General features: G+C 28.4%; 10 protein-coding genes across 10 annotated transcripts; 7 read left to right on the top strand and 3 right to left on the bottom strand.

The window, feature by feature from the left end:
• Positions 1 to 1600: 1600 nt before the first annotated feature.
• On the top strand, positions 1601 to 2336 carry DL89DRAFT_271273 (uncharacterized protein; the record flags this gene model as incomplete). The annotated part of the gene is made up of 1 exon (XM_040888904.1): positions 1601 to 2336. A coding segment is annotated over one exon (540 nt), but the record flags the coding sequence as incomplete, so codon positions are not given.
• A 30-nt stretch (positions 2337 to 2366) lies between these two features.
• On the top strand, positions 2367 to 2879 carry DL89DRAFT_271272 (uncharacterized protein). Its single transcript, XM_040888903.1, has one exon. It carries the CDS (start codon positions 2390 to 2392, stop codon positions 2849 to 2851), a length of 462 nt encoding a protein of 153 aa, XP_040739517.1. The 5' UTR covers positions 2367 to 2389; the 3' UTR covers positions 2852 to 2879.
• Positions 2880 to 3830: 951 nt separating this feature from the next.
• DL89DRAFT_130998 (uncharacterized protein) lies at positions 3831 to 4281 on the top strand. Its single transcript, XM_040883322.1, has one exon. It carries the CDS (start codon positions 3940 to 3942, stop codon positions 4222 to 4224), a length of 285 nt encoding a protein of 94 aa, XP_040739516.1. The 5' UTR covers positions 3831 to 3939; the 3' UTR covers positions 4225 to 4281.
• A 26-nt stretch (positions 4282 to 4307) lies between these two features.
• On the top strand, positions 4308 to 5183 carry DL89DRAFT_314213 (uncharacterized protein). Its single transcript, XM_040891022.1, has one exon. It carries the CDS (start codon positions 4338 to 4340, stop codon positions 5016 to 5018), a length of 681 nt encoding a protein of 226 aa, XP_040739515.1. The 5' UTR covers positions 4308 to 4337; the 3' UTR covers positions 5019 to 5183.
• Positions 5184 to 5850: 667 nt separating this feature from the next.
• Positions 5851 to 6450, bottom strand: DL89DRAFT_271271 (uncharacterized protein). Its single transcript, XM_040888902.1, has one exon. The coding sequence runs from the start codon at positions 6426 to 6428 to the stop codon at positions 5871 to 5873; it is 558 nt and encodes a 185-aa protein (XP_040739514.1). The 5' UTR covers positions 6429 to 6450; the 3' UTR covers positions 5851 to 5870.
• Positions 6451 to 6883: 433 nt separating this feature from the next.
• DL89DRAFT_287351 (uncharacterized protein) lies at positions 6884 to 7558 on the top strand (the record flags this gene model as incomplete). Its single annotated transcript, XM_040889907.1, has 1 exon — positions 6884 to 7558. One exon carries the CDS (start codon positions 6884 to 6886, stop codon positions 7556 to 7558), a length of 675 nt encoding a protein of 224 aa, XP_040739513.1.
• A 4676-nt stretch (positions 7559 to 12234) lies between these two features.
• DL89DRAFT_271270 (uncharacterized protein) lies at positions 12235 to 12963 on the top strand (the record flags this gene model as incomplete). The annotated part of the gene is made up of 1 exon (XM_040888901.1): positions 12235 to 12963. Exon 1 carries the CDS (start codon positions 12333 to 12335, stop codon positions 12960 to 12962), a length of 630 nt encoding a protein of 209 aa, XP_040739512.1. The 5' UTR covers positions 12235 to 12332.
• Positions 12964 to 13359: 396 nt separating this feature from the next.
• Positions 13360 to 14268, bottom strand: DL89DRAFT_271269 (uncharacterized protein). Its single transcript, XM_040888900.1, has one exon. The coding sequence runs from the start codon at positions 14158 to 14160 to the stop codon at positions 13819 to 13821; it is 342 nt and encodes a 113-aa protein (XP_040739511.1). The 5' UTR covers positions 14161 to 14268; the 3' UTR covers positions 13360 to 13818.
• A 201-nt stretch (positions 14269 to 14469) lies between these two features.
• Positions 14470 to 16272, bottom strand: DL89DRAFT_287349 (uncharacterized protein; the record flags this gene model as incomplete). The annotated part of the gene is made up of 1 exon (XM_040889906.1): positions 14470 to 16272. The coding sequence occupies one exon, from the start codon at positions 16270 to 16272 to the stop codon at positions 14470 to 14472; it is 1803 nt and encodes a 600-aa protein (XP_040739510.1).
• A 701-nt stretch (positions 16273 to 16973) lies between these two features.
• DL89DRAFT_287348 (uncharacterized protein) lies at positions 16974 to 17420 on the top strand (the record flags this gene model as incomplete). Its single annotated transcript, XM_040889905.1, has 1 exon — positions 16974 to 17420. One exon carries the CDS (start codon positions 16974 to 16976, stop codon positions 17289 to 17291), a length of 318 nt encoding a protein of 105 aa, XP_040739509.1. The 3' UTR covers positions 17292 to 17420.
• Between the last annotated feature and the right edge of the window lie 318 nt (positions 17421 to 17738).

Here is a 17738-nt window from a genome sequence, read left to right as displayed (position 1 = left end):
GTTGATTAATACTTGAAGTAGATATTTTCTAAAACAATAATTTATATCATATGTTTTATTACGTGGCATTTTGGTAAAGCGATATCACAAACTATTTCTATTTCCTAGAGTATAGACTACTAATATATCGATTGTAAGGTAGATATTGATAATGATATAATTTTTTATAATTAAAATGAAATATTTGTATATAAGAATAGTTATTAATTACACAGTTATTATCATATATCAGATTTTTGTGCGATAGAACTAATACATATTTCACTTCTATTTGTACACAAGAACAGATCACAATTAGTTTTTTAAGTATTTACATTTTAGTTATGAATTATTGACAATATAAATTTACTAAATCTAATACTAGATAAATATCAAGAGTTAGATTTATTTTGTGTGTTATATATTTTATGTACTACTTGAATGAATGTTACGGTAGAAGATATGAACAACTAATATATTATCTATCAAATTGAATTATACTTTTAAAATGGTAACAACATAATAACTATATAATGACACATTATAAATAGTTCATGTCTTGAATATATAGTATAACAAATAATATGCATTATCTAATAATTAGAAACATATTCTACAAACGTCTGACTCTTCTTAAATATGATCATGCTAAATATATCATAAGAAATTATAACTACTTGATCTGAGTCTAATATTTTTTATTTGCTATTAAAGATAAAATAAATACAAGAATAAACCAAATTCAGAAAGACATATATGCAATTAAAGATATGTTAATCATACATTGATTTTAAAAAATTAAGTTTGCATTAATGAATTTGAAAAGGTACAACACTATATTAAATTAACAAACTAACCTAATTTACATGATCATAATCGAGTATCAAATTTTTGTTTTAAAATATTATAGAATAAAGTCATCGGATATATAAAAGATATTCAGAGATTATATTCGAACATAACCACGCATATTACAATTCTTACATTTTATAGCATATATGAATTTGAATTTGTTAAACTTGATGATCTGGCGCAGGTACACACTAATACATTATTATAACAGTATTTATTCACACAATTAGTTTTATAATTTCCGATTGTCAATATTTAGAACATATGTCTAAGATTAATAACATATAAATTTAAAATCAAAACTCCCAAATACTGTAATCTTTATATGTTTTTGTGTTAAATTAATTATTATATAGAATCACGATATTTACTTTCAAGAAGAAACTCTAACATAAACATTATATATTGCAAAATTATCTTAATTTCTGGAGGAATTAATTTATATATTTAAAAGAGTAATTTTTTTATATAATTATAAAACTAACAATAAGTTAACTCTTTCATATATAAAAAATATTGTCGATTGATTTACTAACATATTATTTTAATTTTTTATATCAATATCCCTTTATTAAGTAGAATAATTATATACATTATGATACAACTATATGATACAGTCAGTGACTAAAAATTTAAACGGGTTATTAAGCATCTAAGGTAACTCAATGTTTCTAATTCAAACAATAAAATATTTCAATTATTTACAGTTAATTATCATGAGACAATACATTTAAAAACTGTTAAAATATTATTTTAGATAAATATATAACACATATCCTATGAAAGTATTTAAAGATCTAGTTATATTCTCAGTAAGAGAATCTATAAAAAAATCTGAGATGTTCCCAAATGTTATAAATATGGATAGAAAACCAACTACTTCAGAAATTATGAAAGAATGTCAAAACTTTAGTTCGTTCTATTGTTTGATTGATGAAAAAAATAGTCTTTCTTATATAGACCTAAGTAATTTCGCCGAAAAAACTATAACAGGGGGCGTTAATGTCACTGGTTTTGTCAATTTCGTAGAAAATTCCAGAGAAAAACTCGCAGATTATTGGGAATATATAAAGTACAAAGAAGAATTTCGTGAAATAAGAAAGAAATATATAACACAGGCGATTAAGAAAGTCGAGGAAGACGTAGAATGGATGGAGTTTGATGATGAAGAAATTTGTTTTGCCGGAGATGGTATAATGATTCTGGTAGACGATAGATCCGAGCATATTTTTCCATTAAGTAAAAATACATTCAAGCTCCCCAACTTAGACAACGTGAATACTGAGGGAAATATTCTCTTTAACAAATTCAACTATTTCTTAACCAAATGGTTCTGGGTCGCTATAAAATCTGAAGAAGAGTGTCATCTGTTTGGTAAGAATCCGCCATTCCATAAAGTAATCAACAGTACGTATCTAAGAAGAATTTTATGCAATCCTCACCTAGGGCAAGATAATGTGCTTATTACTATAGAAGATAGTATATAAAAATAACTTTTTTTAAAATGAAGTTTCTAATCTTGTTTGCTTTATTCGCGATATGCCATGGTCATGTAAGAATGGCATTGCTTATGACCGGAAAAAATGCACTATTTAGAAAAGCGGGTGTATATGTGGTACAAGACAGTAAGAGGATAATCAGAAAAACTGTGACCGACTGGAATCAAGATATTGAAATAGATCAGGGAGGATGGCAAGTAAAATGGTGGTCCAATAAAAACAATTGGGATGAAGTAGAACTCAGAGGAACTAATAATTATAAAGAATCCTTCAAACTATCTAAAATAGGTAGTGGAATGTACTCAGTTGCAGGAATAGCATGTACAGCTGATGAAAGCCCAATATTCAGCACATTCTGCTTGGAAAGCACGAATACATGGTTTGCTTGGCTTGCTAGTGAAATAACACCACTAAGAATGTTTTCTCCTATAATGAATAACTCTACTAACCAAAGTATGGAAATAAGAGAAGATTTATTGAAAGCCATACAAAATCTCGGAATAAAGAAAATAGAAATTTGAACGATTTTATTGCTTTGTTATTTTAAAATGTTGAGGCGTAGTGTCATATTTTCATTAATATTAGCATGCATCTAAGTATGTCTATCTAATTGTTAGTTAATTTAATGGTTTTATTCTAAAGTCTAATATATTGTTAAATTTGTAATAATATATTTTAAATCATCATTAACTTTCAAAATATATTTATGCGGGAGGATAAATACTCTTTGACTATATCATGCGAGTCTAAAGTTCCTCCTATAAGCATCGTTGTATAACTCATCACACGACATATCTTTATTATTAAACTATTTTAATAATATATTGCGCTGATAATGTGCTTAAAATTATTTACGCTATTATCAATATATTGAACGTACAACGTTATGATACATACAAATTATTACTTATATAATAATACGCTATAAATACAAACAATTGATAATTTCCACTCATTTTGAAATATAATAATTATTATCTATTGTATTATTCGACAATAGATAGAGTTATTGATTTACGTTTTAATACTATAGAAATCTTACATTTTCTCACTATATGATTTAAATTTATAATAATCATATTATTCAAATTATGACTAAACGTGCTATTATAATAAATTTAGTTGTTATAAGTTTGAAATACATATGTGAATTATATTGAGTTTTAAATACATGAATATATATGTTATCTGATCATGATAATTGTTTTATATTAAATAAATTAAGATAATAAACATGGGAAAACCAACAGCGATTACATATTCCCCTGAATTTTGGGATGATTATTATTTTAACATAGTATATTCATTAGACGAAACAGATCTTACCAAGTTAGTTAAATTAATACCTAAGGATGACCACTATCCCATTCTTCTATGTAGAATTCATTGATGGTTGTGATAAATTGTAGATAAAGAAACGTTGAAGTGAAATTAACGACATTGGTATAGAGAAAGATGGTGGAAATATTCAATGCTAATAAGAATAACTATGAGATGATAAGAGATATGTGCAAGTGTAATGTTATTGGTGGTAAAGCCAATAGTGGCTATGATGTTCCTGTTGTTACGCATAAAATGAGTTTGAAATGATAAAGATGTCCTATCTGTCATGGAATATACAAACTGGGTAATTACAACAGATGACAAGGATGATCAAGTTGCTAAAGGTTGCGAAGCTTTTAAAGTCATGAAAGAATTCTCTCAGCAAACAGACGTCTTTATCATTGCTAATAATAAGGTTGATTGTTGGTTAGTGAATGACAATACTGGTGAGAAAGTACAAATCACACATCATGATGCTGAACAAGGAATTATAATATGCGAAGGAGATGAAATATCTTTTAAAGCTGCACTAAGAAATTTGGAAAGAAATGATACTATGATCTACATTTGATGTCTTAACGAACTAAAGTTACTTAATTACAATCAGACGTAGATTTTGATTTTAAAAGCGATAAAAATTTAAACGAAGTAAAACTGGACTTGTAAGGAACAATATTAGAGACTATGAAAAATATAACTATGTTTTCTGATGTAACCGACTACTGGAGTGATAATGATTATGTCCAGTTAATCGATATATCTAACAAGAAAAGTATCACCGAACTCGCTAATATGATTCCATGTGATAATACTATTCCTTTCTTTGGAGTAGAGTTTGCCTATAACCGTAAAATTAGATTCTTCGATAAAAACACGTTGCAGGAATTCAATTGCCCAAATCCGTGGTGGCTCTTTGAAATAGTTAATATAGACGAAGATAATTATAAGTTAATAAGAGACACATCCAAGTGCGTGTCTGTAGGGGGGATTCCAAATAAAGGGAGTGATGTACTTGTAGTCACATACAAGAGAAGTCTAGAAGATGACTCTGTTAAAGATGTTATAGAAGAAACTCAATGGGTCCTTGTTATGGAAGATGGTTCTGATCAAGTCGAGGGAGGACTTAATGTTATTAGAAAACTTGGACATATGTCTACAGGTACTGATCTGTTTGTTATTGCCAACGGAGATGATGATTATTGGATAGTAGATGCAAGTCTTATGCCAGGAGAACCAGAAGGTTGCAAGGTTAAGGTTAGTCAGTACAATGCCAAATATGCTGTAATTATATGCGGCCCATTTGAGATATCTTTTGATCTAGCTGTAAAAAACTTGCGTAGATACAATAGCGTGGGATTTGATTGAAATATTTTTAATAATAAAGATGTAAATAATTTATAACTAACAGACATTCTACGAAATACCTAATACGAAATATCTATAACAGTTATGTTTTGTTTAGTCTTGAAAGTAATATTACCAGTTTGAATTGAAGAAACACAAATTATGGTATTAATCATAATAGTGAATTAATAATATATGTAATACATCTTTTAAAATATTTACATCAACAAGTTTATCTGCTGCAAGAACTTACATTTAATCATACCACATATTCTTTGTATACAAAATAAAACTTAGAATAACAACAATTACTGTCTATATAACCACAATATTTATTTGTCTCATGTCAAGATTGAATGGTATTAGTCAATCAAAAATATAATTAAAGAGAATTTTTTATTTTAACTAAACATATGAGATAGTAATATTCAAATATATAATTATCATATAACAAATTGTGGAACTTATTTTTCTTTATCGCATATATCTTCATTATTAATAAAGAATGTATAAACTTCAATATATGCGCAATAATACTTAACATTAATTTTGAGATTGTTTATATTATCATCAAAACAATATGAGAGTTGTTTATCAACCATAAAAATTACTAAGAGTGTGATAAACCGAATTGCTAATGACATTATGCTCATCATAAATAATACTTACTCATATCTTTGAATTTATCTTTTAATATATAATGTACATTATAGTCCATGTCTTTTGTGAAAGTTATCTCAGTTAATATTCGATTTTTGCGTTAGATATATTTGAATGATATATTAAGTATTTTCTACTTGATGATTACTATGCAGAAATTCTATCGATACAAATAAGTAATAAGTTATTTAATTTTTTAAAATAATTTACGTTTTATTTTTCGTCTATCATATATTCCAATATTTTCTTTCCTATGACGGTGAATTTAGCAGCATAATAGTCAGCGTTGACAGTGTTACCATTACGAGAAACTATGGAACATCTTGTTATTGTTGATGTTTTGTCCCATATAAGTTTGAATGCAGAGCAAGAGTAGCCAAATTTGTTTACTCCTGTGAGATAGAATCCAAATTTAGTATATGATTCACTAGTATTCTCCACCGTTAGTATGAGTCCTCTTGTGAGTGTTTTCCTCAATTTTATTGTGTTTATTCCAACTCTGTCTAGAAAGTCAACAAGACCTTCTACTATTGTACTTATTTCTAATTTATTATTTTTATCTTTTTTCTCAAGGGTATCTTCAATAGTTATTAAACCTTCTTTTTCTCTTGCATTTAGCAACTCTTTTAGTTCTCTTGAAGAACTTTCCGATCTACACTCGAGCATCTGTTGAATATGAGCTTTAACTTGATCATCACCTAGAACCTTTAGTAGTTCAGAGAGATCTTGTTCTTTTTTAATCGTTGTTTTTATCAAATTCACATCATCCATTTTATCACTTACTATATTGGTAAAGTCTGTTCTTAAATTATACCAAAGTTATCTCACAAACTATATATTTAATTAAAACCATTTTTTATTTTCTAAGACAAAAACAAAAGATCATTAATTCCTTGACTACAAGATATATGCCGATGTAATAAAGTTTTATTTATATATAATTACACATATTTTTATTATACATCAAATTGCTCGTTATTAGAACTAATAACTTCCTTACTTCTATTATATATTACAATTAGTTTTCTAAATATCGTTATAAAAGTATCAACTTAATTATAAATACTGACGACATATTTTTACTAAATTTAATATTAGATAATTATCAAGTTTTATAGATTTTTAGCACTGTCTGAATAAATGTTATACCAAAAATTATTATTAATATGAACAACTAATATATTATCTATCAAATTGAATTATACTTTTAAAATGGTAACAACACAATGGACATATATAACAAAAATATTTGCTGTATACTGGCAGAAGTAGGTCTTAATCTAGGCAGATTTTCTTTTTATCAGAACTTAATAGATAAGAATATTGTATTTTATACATCAGAAGAAAAATTAAAGAGACAAAATAAACTATTCTTTTACATCAAAATTAACCGATATTATTGTGAATTTATTTCAGATCTAGGAATATTCAGATGTGATCTCAAAGATAGAGTGGATGCGTTGTATAAAATAAGAGGGAGAAAAGAAGTTTTTAAAGCTATAGTAGAGAATTACCCAGAATACAAAAGAATAGAATCTAATCTATACATATACTCAAGAAATAATGTTTCTAAAGATATAAATATACCAGAAGGGTTTATGGTAGTGAGTTCCATAGATGAATCTCTTCTTGACAATCCTATTCTATGCGGTGGTATCTACATTTTGTGGGATAACGATAATATACAAATGGTCGATTATTATACAAATAAAAAATACAACATTAAAGAAGAAGATATATCTTACATATTTGAATTAAACTTCAATAATAACTTCAGTGCAGAAGAATGTTACAATTATGTAGCCGCATACAAAGAAAGACTTAAAGCTGAAGAAGAATATAAAGAGGACACACTATCAATGTATAGTTTTACTTCTTCATCATGTGAGGCTGAATTTTAAAATAAACAAATATTATTCAATTGAAGTAAGATAAATAATAATAACCTTTTAAATTTGAAACATGTACACAAATACAAACATACAACAACACATCATGAAAGTTCATTGGGCAGCATACAACTTTATCGATAGCCATGATCTAATCCGTGACTATGAAAAGAACAAGTTTTACATGCTGATGCCAGATTACCATTCCTTTGTAATCATCCTCGATAATAATACTCTAGTATGAGAAAATATAGAAGTAGCAATGTATTCTTTACATTGAAGTCTATGATGAAAAGATATATTCGATAGCTAATTGTGCTTGACAATAAATACTATATATGCTACAAGGAACTCACTGTTAACGTGTCTGAACAGATGGATAATAATACATTATTTCTAGTACACACAAACTCAGTTCCTAGTTATGTATATTCATACAAACTAAGCACAAACAATATTATACTCGAGGCAGCATCTCGTGGAGGTTATGATATTTTTATTGAGAGCACTAGCGATGGGAGTGAGATCTTTTTCCTATCATGCTAGAAATTCTTTTAAAAGGGTCTACTATACCTTATATTCGAAGCATGAAAATGCACTCGTTGTAAGCAAAGTCACACATCATAACACAATCAGTCCCATCAGTAAAGAAGAAATCATATCTTGCAACTCCTTGACGAGAACCACACTTATGTTTAGATTTCAGATCCTTCTTCATTATGCCTTAGTATTATTATATGTCAATATGATTTCATTATAATATCCTAATTATCCACAACACAAGCACTACTAACGATGTAAAGGAACTTATTCTTATAACCCTTGTGCAACTCCAACTAAAAGTACATCCAGAGTGATGACATGCATATTGCTATTATATATTAATCACACTAAGATCTTTAAAGGTCCTATCCGTAGGAGCGTACTATCTTGCGCGCTAATTGCATATGAAATGTGTACAGTTCCTAGGCACGTAAGTTTGATAACGACAAAGGTTTTGACAGATTAGTACCTTAAGGCATTCTCAATTGCCACAAGAAAAGATAGAATATTATCCACCATCCCTTCCTCCCCTGGAAATATTTTTCTATTTGTCTCTGATCACGTCTTCTGCAAATTATATTACTGACATACGTGAGCACAACTTAACAGAAATTAGTAGAAAGAAGATACCATCATAATGTCTTCTCCATATTCAAGATCGTCTATCGTATTACGTTTAGAATATGATTACACCTAAACAACTACCGAGACCTGTCGATAAATAAAAAACATTCATATATAAGTCATTCTCTTATCATTATGTGATTTACACAACTGCAACTAGCATTTATTTCATCACAAATCACCCTATTATCAGTAATTAAAATGTTCTTTTAAAATATTTCTCTACAACTTACTTCTTTTGCATCTGGTGTTCCAATTTCGCCATCCTCTCATCCAACCTATTATGCCAAGGATGAAGCATAAACAACTGAACGTTGAGCGCAATCACCCCGACTATCAAGTTGACGATGGGTAGTCTACTCTTCATGTCGACCTACACACAATTACAACGGGTTTTATTTTTTAGATCAATTTATGACATCGAACTGTATGCTTCACAGGAGCACTTGACCAATTCAAAGTGCAATGAATATTTTTGAATGCCTCTATCGTAAAACTAAAACAACATCTGAATTTTTAAAAAGTTGGTACGAATATGAAACTCTCTCTTTTTCACTGTCTCTGATCCATGCATTCTTCTGTTCCAACAAAATTCATATACGTTTATCCAATGATGTTTGTAGTTATTCCATTCTTCTCTATATTATCTTCAGTTCCGAATATAGATGTTCATAACACATATCATAGTAGCTTCTGAATAAAGTTCTTAACACATTGCTCTCGAGACACTTATCGCGAACTAGAGACTAATTTGCGATCTTGTTAACCAAATCTTGAGGAAGCATTTTGTCATACTCCTTGGGCTCTCATGAAATGGCCATACATAACATACCTACAGATATATGGTATTTCTCTTCATAAATTTATTGCGTGCAGCATACAATTTTCAATATCAGAGGATTGTTAATGTGAGATATCCATTCTAAAGTCATAAAGATACTTCTCTATTGTCCCTTCTTGAAAATTTATATTGTCTACGTTATGTACATCGACGCAGCCTTTCTTTCATCAAGAGTTAGAACTATAAAATAATGATATATACGAACTTTGACTATTGTGAATTTATTTCTGAACTAGAAACATCCAAATGCAAAGATAGAGTGGATAACCTGTACAAAATAAGAGGAAGGAAGAAATCTTTAAAGTCATAGTACAACATTATATAAAAGAATAAATTCTAATCTGTATATATACTCAATAAATACTGTATCAAAAAATATAAACTTATCAGAAGAATTTATAATAGATGAACATCTTCATGAAATTCCTATAATATATACCTTACTTGTTTGAATTAAATTTTAATAACAAGTTTAGTACCGAGAATGTTACATATAAGGAGAGACTTAACGCTATAAATAAATATTTTCTAGTGTTCCTTGTGTATATGTCGAAGATATTCAATAATTACTCTACTTAAAGGTTATAGTTGAAAATACTATTTAATATAATATTTATTCTTAAGATATGAATTAGTATAGATAAATAAATATGGTAATCCCTCTATAAAATATTCAATTAATGTTTATGTATAATATGTTTAAACATTATCAGGTATGTTACAATATGGATTATAAACTTCAAATATATTTAATCTTCATTATTCCTAATCGTTGTAATAATTTATTAACTATATTAGTGATATATTCGTATTGTAAATTATTTGTTGAATTTGATGTTTTGAATGCTTGTTATGATTTATAGAGAAAGAGTATAATGAGTTTATATTTTAATTATGAAACAAAAATATTTTATTTATAGATCATCTGGATATTTTTCATATTGAAAGTCTCTGATTCAACCATATTAATATAAAGGTTATGCTACTATATCCGTTTCGGAAAGTATTTGATATAAACATGTTTTATTTTATCTAATTAGTATCTATCACTACGAACAACAAGAAATAATATATTCTGGTAGATCACAATACTTATTCAAAAACATGGTAGATATTATTATGTCTGTTCAGAAATAGATTTACTGACTTTCTATTTTTTTCGATATAGACATATTTTATGTAAAATACATGTTTCTAATTTTTTAATTATCATATACCTAATATTATATATCTAAGATTACCGAAATATTTACAATAATAACAGGATTACTTATTTCACAAATATCTAACAGTATATAAATAAAACGATATTAAAATAATATTTGAACTAAATATGATATATGGTGATCTGCGAACACATTATCTATTAATTTGAAATACACCGATGTAATGTATAATATCTTTTAAGTTTACAATTTAATATTTTCGGATTCAAGTAAATAATGAAGGTTAGAGGGTTACTCCGTCAATACAGAGAAATACTTTTATCCAACGAACCAATTATGTTAATGACAGATGCATCATTATCTCTATTAGCTACAAATATTAGTAACATCATAATAACTATTGTTATATAATGACACATTATAAATAGTTCATGTCTTGAATATATAGTATAACAAATAATATATATTATCTAATAATTAGAAACATGTTCTACAAACGTCTGACTCTTCTTAAATATGATCATGCTAAATATATCATAAGAAATTATAACTACTTGACCTGAGTGTAATATTCTTCATTTGCTATTAAAAATAAAAGAATAACCAAATCAGAAAGACATATATGCAATTAAAGATATATTGATTTTAAAAATTTAACTTTGTATTAATAAATTTGAAATGTACAACACTATAACCTATATTAAATAACAAATTAACGACTAACCTAATTTACATGATCATAATCGAGTATCAAATTTTTGTTTTAAAATAGTATAGAATAAAGTCATCAGATATATATGAATTTGCATTGTTAAACTTGATGATCTGGCGCAGGTACACATTAATACATTAGCTCATTATCATAACAGTATTTATTCACAAAATTAATTTCATATTTTCGATTGTCTATATTTAGAACGTATGTTTAAGGTTAATAACATATAAATTTAAAACTCGCAAATAATGTAATCTTTATATTCAATATGTTTTTGTATTATATTAATTATTATATAGAATCACAATATTTACTTTTCAAGTAGAAACTCTAGCATAAACATTATTAACAAGATTATATATTGCAAAATTATGTTGGATATTTATTTCTGGAGGAATTAATTTCTTTTATATATTTAACCACATTCCTATATGTATAACTTATTTCTATATTTTAAAATTATATAAAGGCAACAATATATTAATTTTTTCATACTTGATATATAATGACAAACTCATATATATTTCGAAAAGAATCATTGTCGATTGATCTACTATTATATTATTTCCATATTAATATCCTTTTTATTAAGTGTAATAGTTATATACATTATGATACAACTATATGCATTGCACTACAGACTACGACTAAAACTTTAAAGGAGTCATTAAGCATCTAAGGTAATTCAATATTTCTAATTCAAACAATAAAATATTTTAATTATTCACAGTTAGTTCTTGTGGAACAATATATTCAAAAATTGTTAAAATACTATTTTTCAGAGAAATATATAACACATCAGGTAACTCATATCTTATGAAAGTCTTTAAAGATCTCGTTATATTCTCAGTAAGAGGATATATGGAAAAAACTGAGATGTTCCCAAATGTTATAAACATGGATAGAAGACCAACTACTTCGGAAATTATGAAAGAATGTCAAAATTTTAATTCATTCTATTGTTTAATAGAAGAAAATAGGGAACTCTTTTGTGTAGATTTAAATAGTTTTGAGGAAAGAAATATAACAGGAAACACCAATAGCACTGGATTTGCCAATTTCGTGGGGAATTCTAGAGAAAAGCTTGCGGATTATTGGGAATATATAAAATGCAAAGAAAATTTCCGAGAAATAAGAAAGAAATATCTATCCCAAGCAATCAAGAAAGTCGAGGAGGATGTAGAATGGATGGATTTTGATGATGAAGAAGATCATTGTTTTGCGGGTGATGGTATAATGATTCTGGTAGACAATAAATCAGAACATGTATTCCCATTAAGCGAAAATACATTTATACTACCCAATTTAGATAATATGATTAATGAAGGAAATATTCTCTTCAACAAATTCGATTATTTCTTAACATCATGTTTCTGGGTCGGTATAAAATCTGAAGAAGAGTGCCACCTATTTGGAAAGAATCCGCCATTCCATAAAGTAGTTGACGGTAGACACCTAAGAAGGATTTTATGTAATCCTCATCTAGGTCAGGAGGAAATACTTACTACTATAGAAGATAGTATCTAAAAGTATTTTAAAATGTATTTCAAAATTATTTTCATATTAATATTCTTTTTATTAAGTATAATATCTATATATATTATGATAAAACTATATGCATTATACTACAAACAGCGTCTAAAACTTCAAACGGGTCATTAAGCATTTAAGGTAACTCATTATTATAATAGTATTTATCCACACATTTATTTTCATATTTCTGTATTGTCAGTATTTGGAACTTACGTTTTAAAATTAATAATATATAAATTCAAAGTCAAAACTTTCAAATACTGTAATTTTTATATTACTTCCGTCCAATGTAATATGTTTTATGATATATTAATTGTTATTTAGGTTACCTAAGTGATATTAGTGTGACCTTCTTTCAATCATATTCGAAACTTATTTCTATATACAATTATTTTAAAATATACATACGCTCAATTAATCGTCCAAAAATCATCCACTGAAGCCGCACTGATTTGGGCAAGGTGTGTAATATTGCGCGTTTCCATCAAAGAGAATATCACAAGTGGGACAGTATATTTTTGGATCTGAATTGTTTGGTTGATGATCTTCGCAATATTCAGATCCTTGGATTTTATCATTATTGCATAGATTACATTCATATTGACCAGCATGAATAGAACAATATCTTAATGAGTTATCATCTCTTCTTAGTGGACATAATGCACATTCTAATTCTTCTACCTCTGTCTGTGTACTCATAGTAGTTTCGTATGTACTTACTGACCCTCTATCAGAACAATTGCTGCAACTTATATCATCTCTCTCACCTATGTAAACTAACTCGATTCTCTCGCATCCAAAGTCGCATAAGTATCTCGTGTCGGTCTGTGTGTGACCACACCTATATAAACTATAATGTTCCTGGCACATGTTTTTCTATAATACTTTCAACATTTAGACTATTTAAGATGTCATTTATAAGAGTGACATCAGCCTTAGTTACCAAGCTATTTTCAGTGTTATTCAATAGATTTCTACATCTACCAGCATCTCCACTCATCTTTAACTTTATACATCCAATTACCGCATGCTTAGTGATTTCTATATCTGATGTGTGAGGGGTCTGTTTCATTCTCACGCACGCGATACCTCCTCGATCCTCGATTCGAATTTCCATCATAGCGTGGGGAATTTTATACTCACCTTGTGATGATTGCTGTCGAGATACTCTATTTATCATGAACACACACATGATTACAGTACCATCAGATGTTTTGATAATCTTTTTATCAGATATATCACTAACGGTTACAACAACTCTCTCGCTAGGGAGAATTTTTATGAATTTTTTAATTCCAACCATTATACAGAAGGTTTACATATATTTCTATACAATATTCATTTTCAGAAATCAAATGGGTATCTGTCTGAATGATAACATGAACTATATTAAAGCTTTAACTATACATTGTAATTGAAAATTTCACTTTAGAAATGATTCTATACACATAGATATTTTTCTAATATATCACATATTTTAAAAGGACATAATAAGAAAAAATTAAGCCAATTTATATCCGCGATCCTTCATCGCATTAACCCAAGTCATTGTGTTGACTATGACGTCTCTATAATTTGCGTGAGCTTTGTCATGTCTCTTTTTAATTACTTCACCAGAAAAGGTTACCTCATAAATTCCAGGTTCCAGTTTCTGTTTCAACAGTTTTTCTACATGGGGGATAACATCTTGATCAGCGATGCTTCCGTCAGACAACACAGCTATATCTATAGTGTTGATTCTTTTTACTTTGTATATAGGAGAATTGTATATACCCTTACTAGTATAAATTGTTCCATCTTCTGGATATAAAGCAATAGTTTCTTTGTCAGTCTTAGATACCAACCCTACGTCATATAGTCTATTCCACATATATACTATTTGATTGACTCTCGACATTCTTTCCGAAAGATTAAGTTTTTTATCGACAACATCAAGCACTACATATTTACCATCAGACATCAACTCTGAATCAAGGATAATATCAATATTGCAATGTTCACTCACTAGCTCTAACCGCTGATTTCTATTCCATGACCAGATACCGAGTCTTCTATTGCCGAACAGATATAATCTTTCACCATCAAGTTTCGGAGTTGCAACAAACCCTTTGATAGTAGATTCTCCGCCTGTAACAAGATTTGGAGGAGGGAGTCTAGGTAGCAGAAATGGATTTCTTTTTTCGCTGAGTAGGCTAATCATGTATCTTTCAGCCATAGATAAATCATTATCAAATTCAATCTCCATCTCTATCTTTTTTTCATCTTCCGAATCTTCTATTTCTGATAAAAACAAAGTACATCCATGTGTTAATTTCTTGATGTGTCGTTTCATCCGTCGCCTTGCTTCATGTGATACATTGGGTGGCATAGACTTGGTGTCCTTTTCAAACGATACACATATATTATACTCGACATGATTAACTATTTCTTTCTTCTTAAAAAGTAATGATTTAATCAACATACTACCGTCATCATATTTTCTTACACTGCAGTTATGATTAAAGACACTAAATATATCATAGTCATTGTTGAAGCATTCATCAAAAACTAAGTTTCTCAAACCGTCGCGTCCTAAAACGCATCTCAACTCTCGTTCAACGACAAAACCTCTCGGTGGAGACGTAAATGCGTCAATATAACAACTAATACCTAGTTCTGTGTTCTTTCTTTTAAACATAAATATCGTATTCATATCGTTAAACATAATTTCATAATTGGACATCGTTACATGTTCACCTACTTTAGCTACTCGAACACAAACAAAGTATTTCGACATCAGGGCAACAAATGCCTTAAACGAAATTTTATTTTCATAAACATTGATGACATGACTATTGTGAACATTCACAACTCTCCTAAGACCTTCAGACCGGATACTAAATCCAGGTGTATTGGTATACATAACATCTTCTTCAAACATCGCTATGCCGTAGATACTCCCGTTACTACAAAGAATTTTGTTTAACTTTTCAACAAGAATTTCGATATTAATGTGAGTTAAACTAAAAAACATATTTATATTGTCAAAAAGAGAATCTGTTTCAAAATCTTCAATCTTTGAGCTCACAACGGTGAATTTAGATCTTTGTTCGGTGCTTATCCCTTTTAAGCGATCCATAAGCATATTGCCTAAACCACCGAAGTCGTTAGAAGTTGGCTCTAAAAGGGTAGTCTTGATATTATTGTTGCGCATGTACTTAGTGACATCCCCACCCTGCCCTGAACCAACATCAAGAACGTTCCCTTTCTGAGTGGATATTATCCTTCTTTTGGCAATATTATGATTTTGTCTAAGTTTATCCATTTTGACCCATGTTCCTCATTTATTCATTTTTTGTGTTTAAAGTTAATTAGTTACATGGATTATGTTCGATTTTTATTTCTGGAAATATTTTACTCTTTATATGATACGATGTGAATTTTCTTTATTGATATTTGACAGTCCTTTTCATAATCTACTCACGTTCATAAGAGAAATAATATTCTTGTAAATAACAACACGTATTTGCGATTATAGATTGAAAGTTAATGTGTATAATAAAAGGGTGATATCAGATCAATATGTATACCGAAATTACTATGTTGGACAATAAACTTGAAAAATACTTGATAAAACCATATTGAAAATATAATATTTGCTCAGATAAAACTTATTTCACAATATTTAATAATTATTAACATAAACAACCCAAGATAAAATATAAATACATAAAATAACACAAGTATTATAGATATTAGTCGCTAGATATTGTCCGGTCAATCGAAACATTTCAGACAGATAAGAGCATAAAAGACCATTTTCTTATTGTTTTATATACACTTTCAAATTAATGTTATAACTATTTCGATACATGTTTATGTAGTTAATGAATTGAATGCAACGTGTTTATAATTTATTTAATTATTCTTCATAATACTGAGCGTTTCTGTCATTGAGGCTCTTACCGATAATTGATTATAATGTATAACGTAAAAAATTTATATTGTTCTTTCTCTAAAAATAAAATGTCCAAGCCTAAGTGTAGCAGTAACAAGAACAATAGTAACGAACCTTGTAAGGCGTATGCTCTCAATAATTATGGATATTCAACTTGCCGCCAGCATTTGAATGATGAAAACAAAAAAGAGTACATTCTGAAGAAGAAAGCTGAGAAAGAACTAGAAGACAAGGAAAGAGAAAGAAAAGGATTGAAGAAGAAAGAACCTAAGCCCAAGAAAAAGGAACTTTTGATTATTATCGAAGAGCAGAAGCAACAGCTTGAAAAACAGAGCACACGAATTGACGCGTTGATGGAAATAATTAAAAATATCAAGGTCTCATAATTTTAAAACTAACTTAATAGTAACCATAGCCGTCATTAGATCAACTGCAATAGGGTCTACTAATTGCACTGGGTATCTTTATTATTTATATTTCATTCAAGTTATGCATATTTACTATCTGATATAAATACCATTATTACTTTGTTAGTCTATGTTCGATAAAGTATCTTTGTAAATACAAATTATAAACTCCCAACACATGTTCAACGTTTTAAAACATAAGATTAAAAATTGACATCAAACCAATTATATAAATTTTGGACAACAATAATCTTTTTGGCCTAGTAAAGTTAAACAATGTCAGTCGAATTCGAAAAACAACAGGACAAATTTACCCAACTTGCAAAAGGCTTTTGTGAATGGACATCATCTATTGGCTTTACTGGTATGGCAAAGGAGTTCTATGACAATACATTTGATAAAGGATTCGCTCCCGACCAGCAAGAT

The sequence above is a fragment of the Linderina pennispora genome (genome assembly GCF_002104995.1).
Source record: "Linderina pennispora strain ATCC 12442 chromosome Unknown DL89scaffold_41, whole genome shotgun sequence".
NCBI lineage: Eukaryota > Fungi > Kickxellomycota > Kickxellomycetes > Kickxellales > Kickxellaceae > Linderina > Linderina pennispora.
The sequence above is the reverse complement of the archived record's forward strand: the minus strand, read 5'-3'. Positions and strand labels throughout refer to the sequence as shown.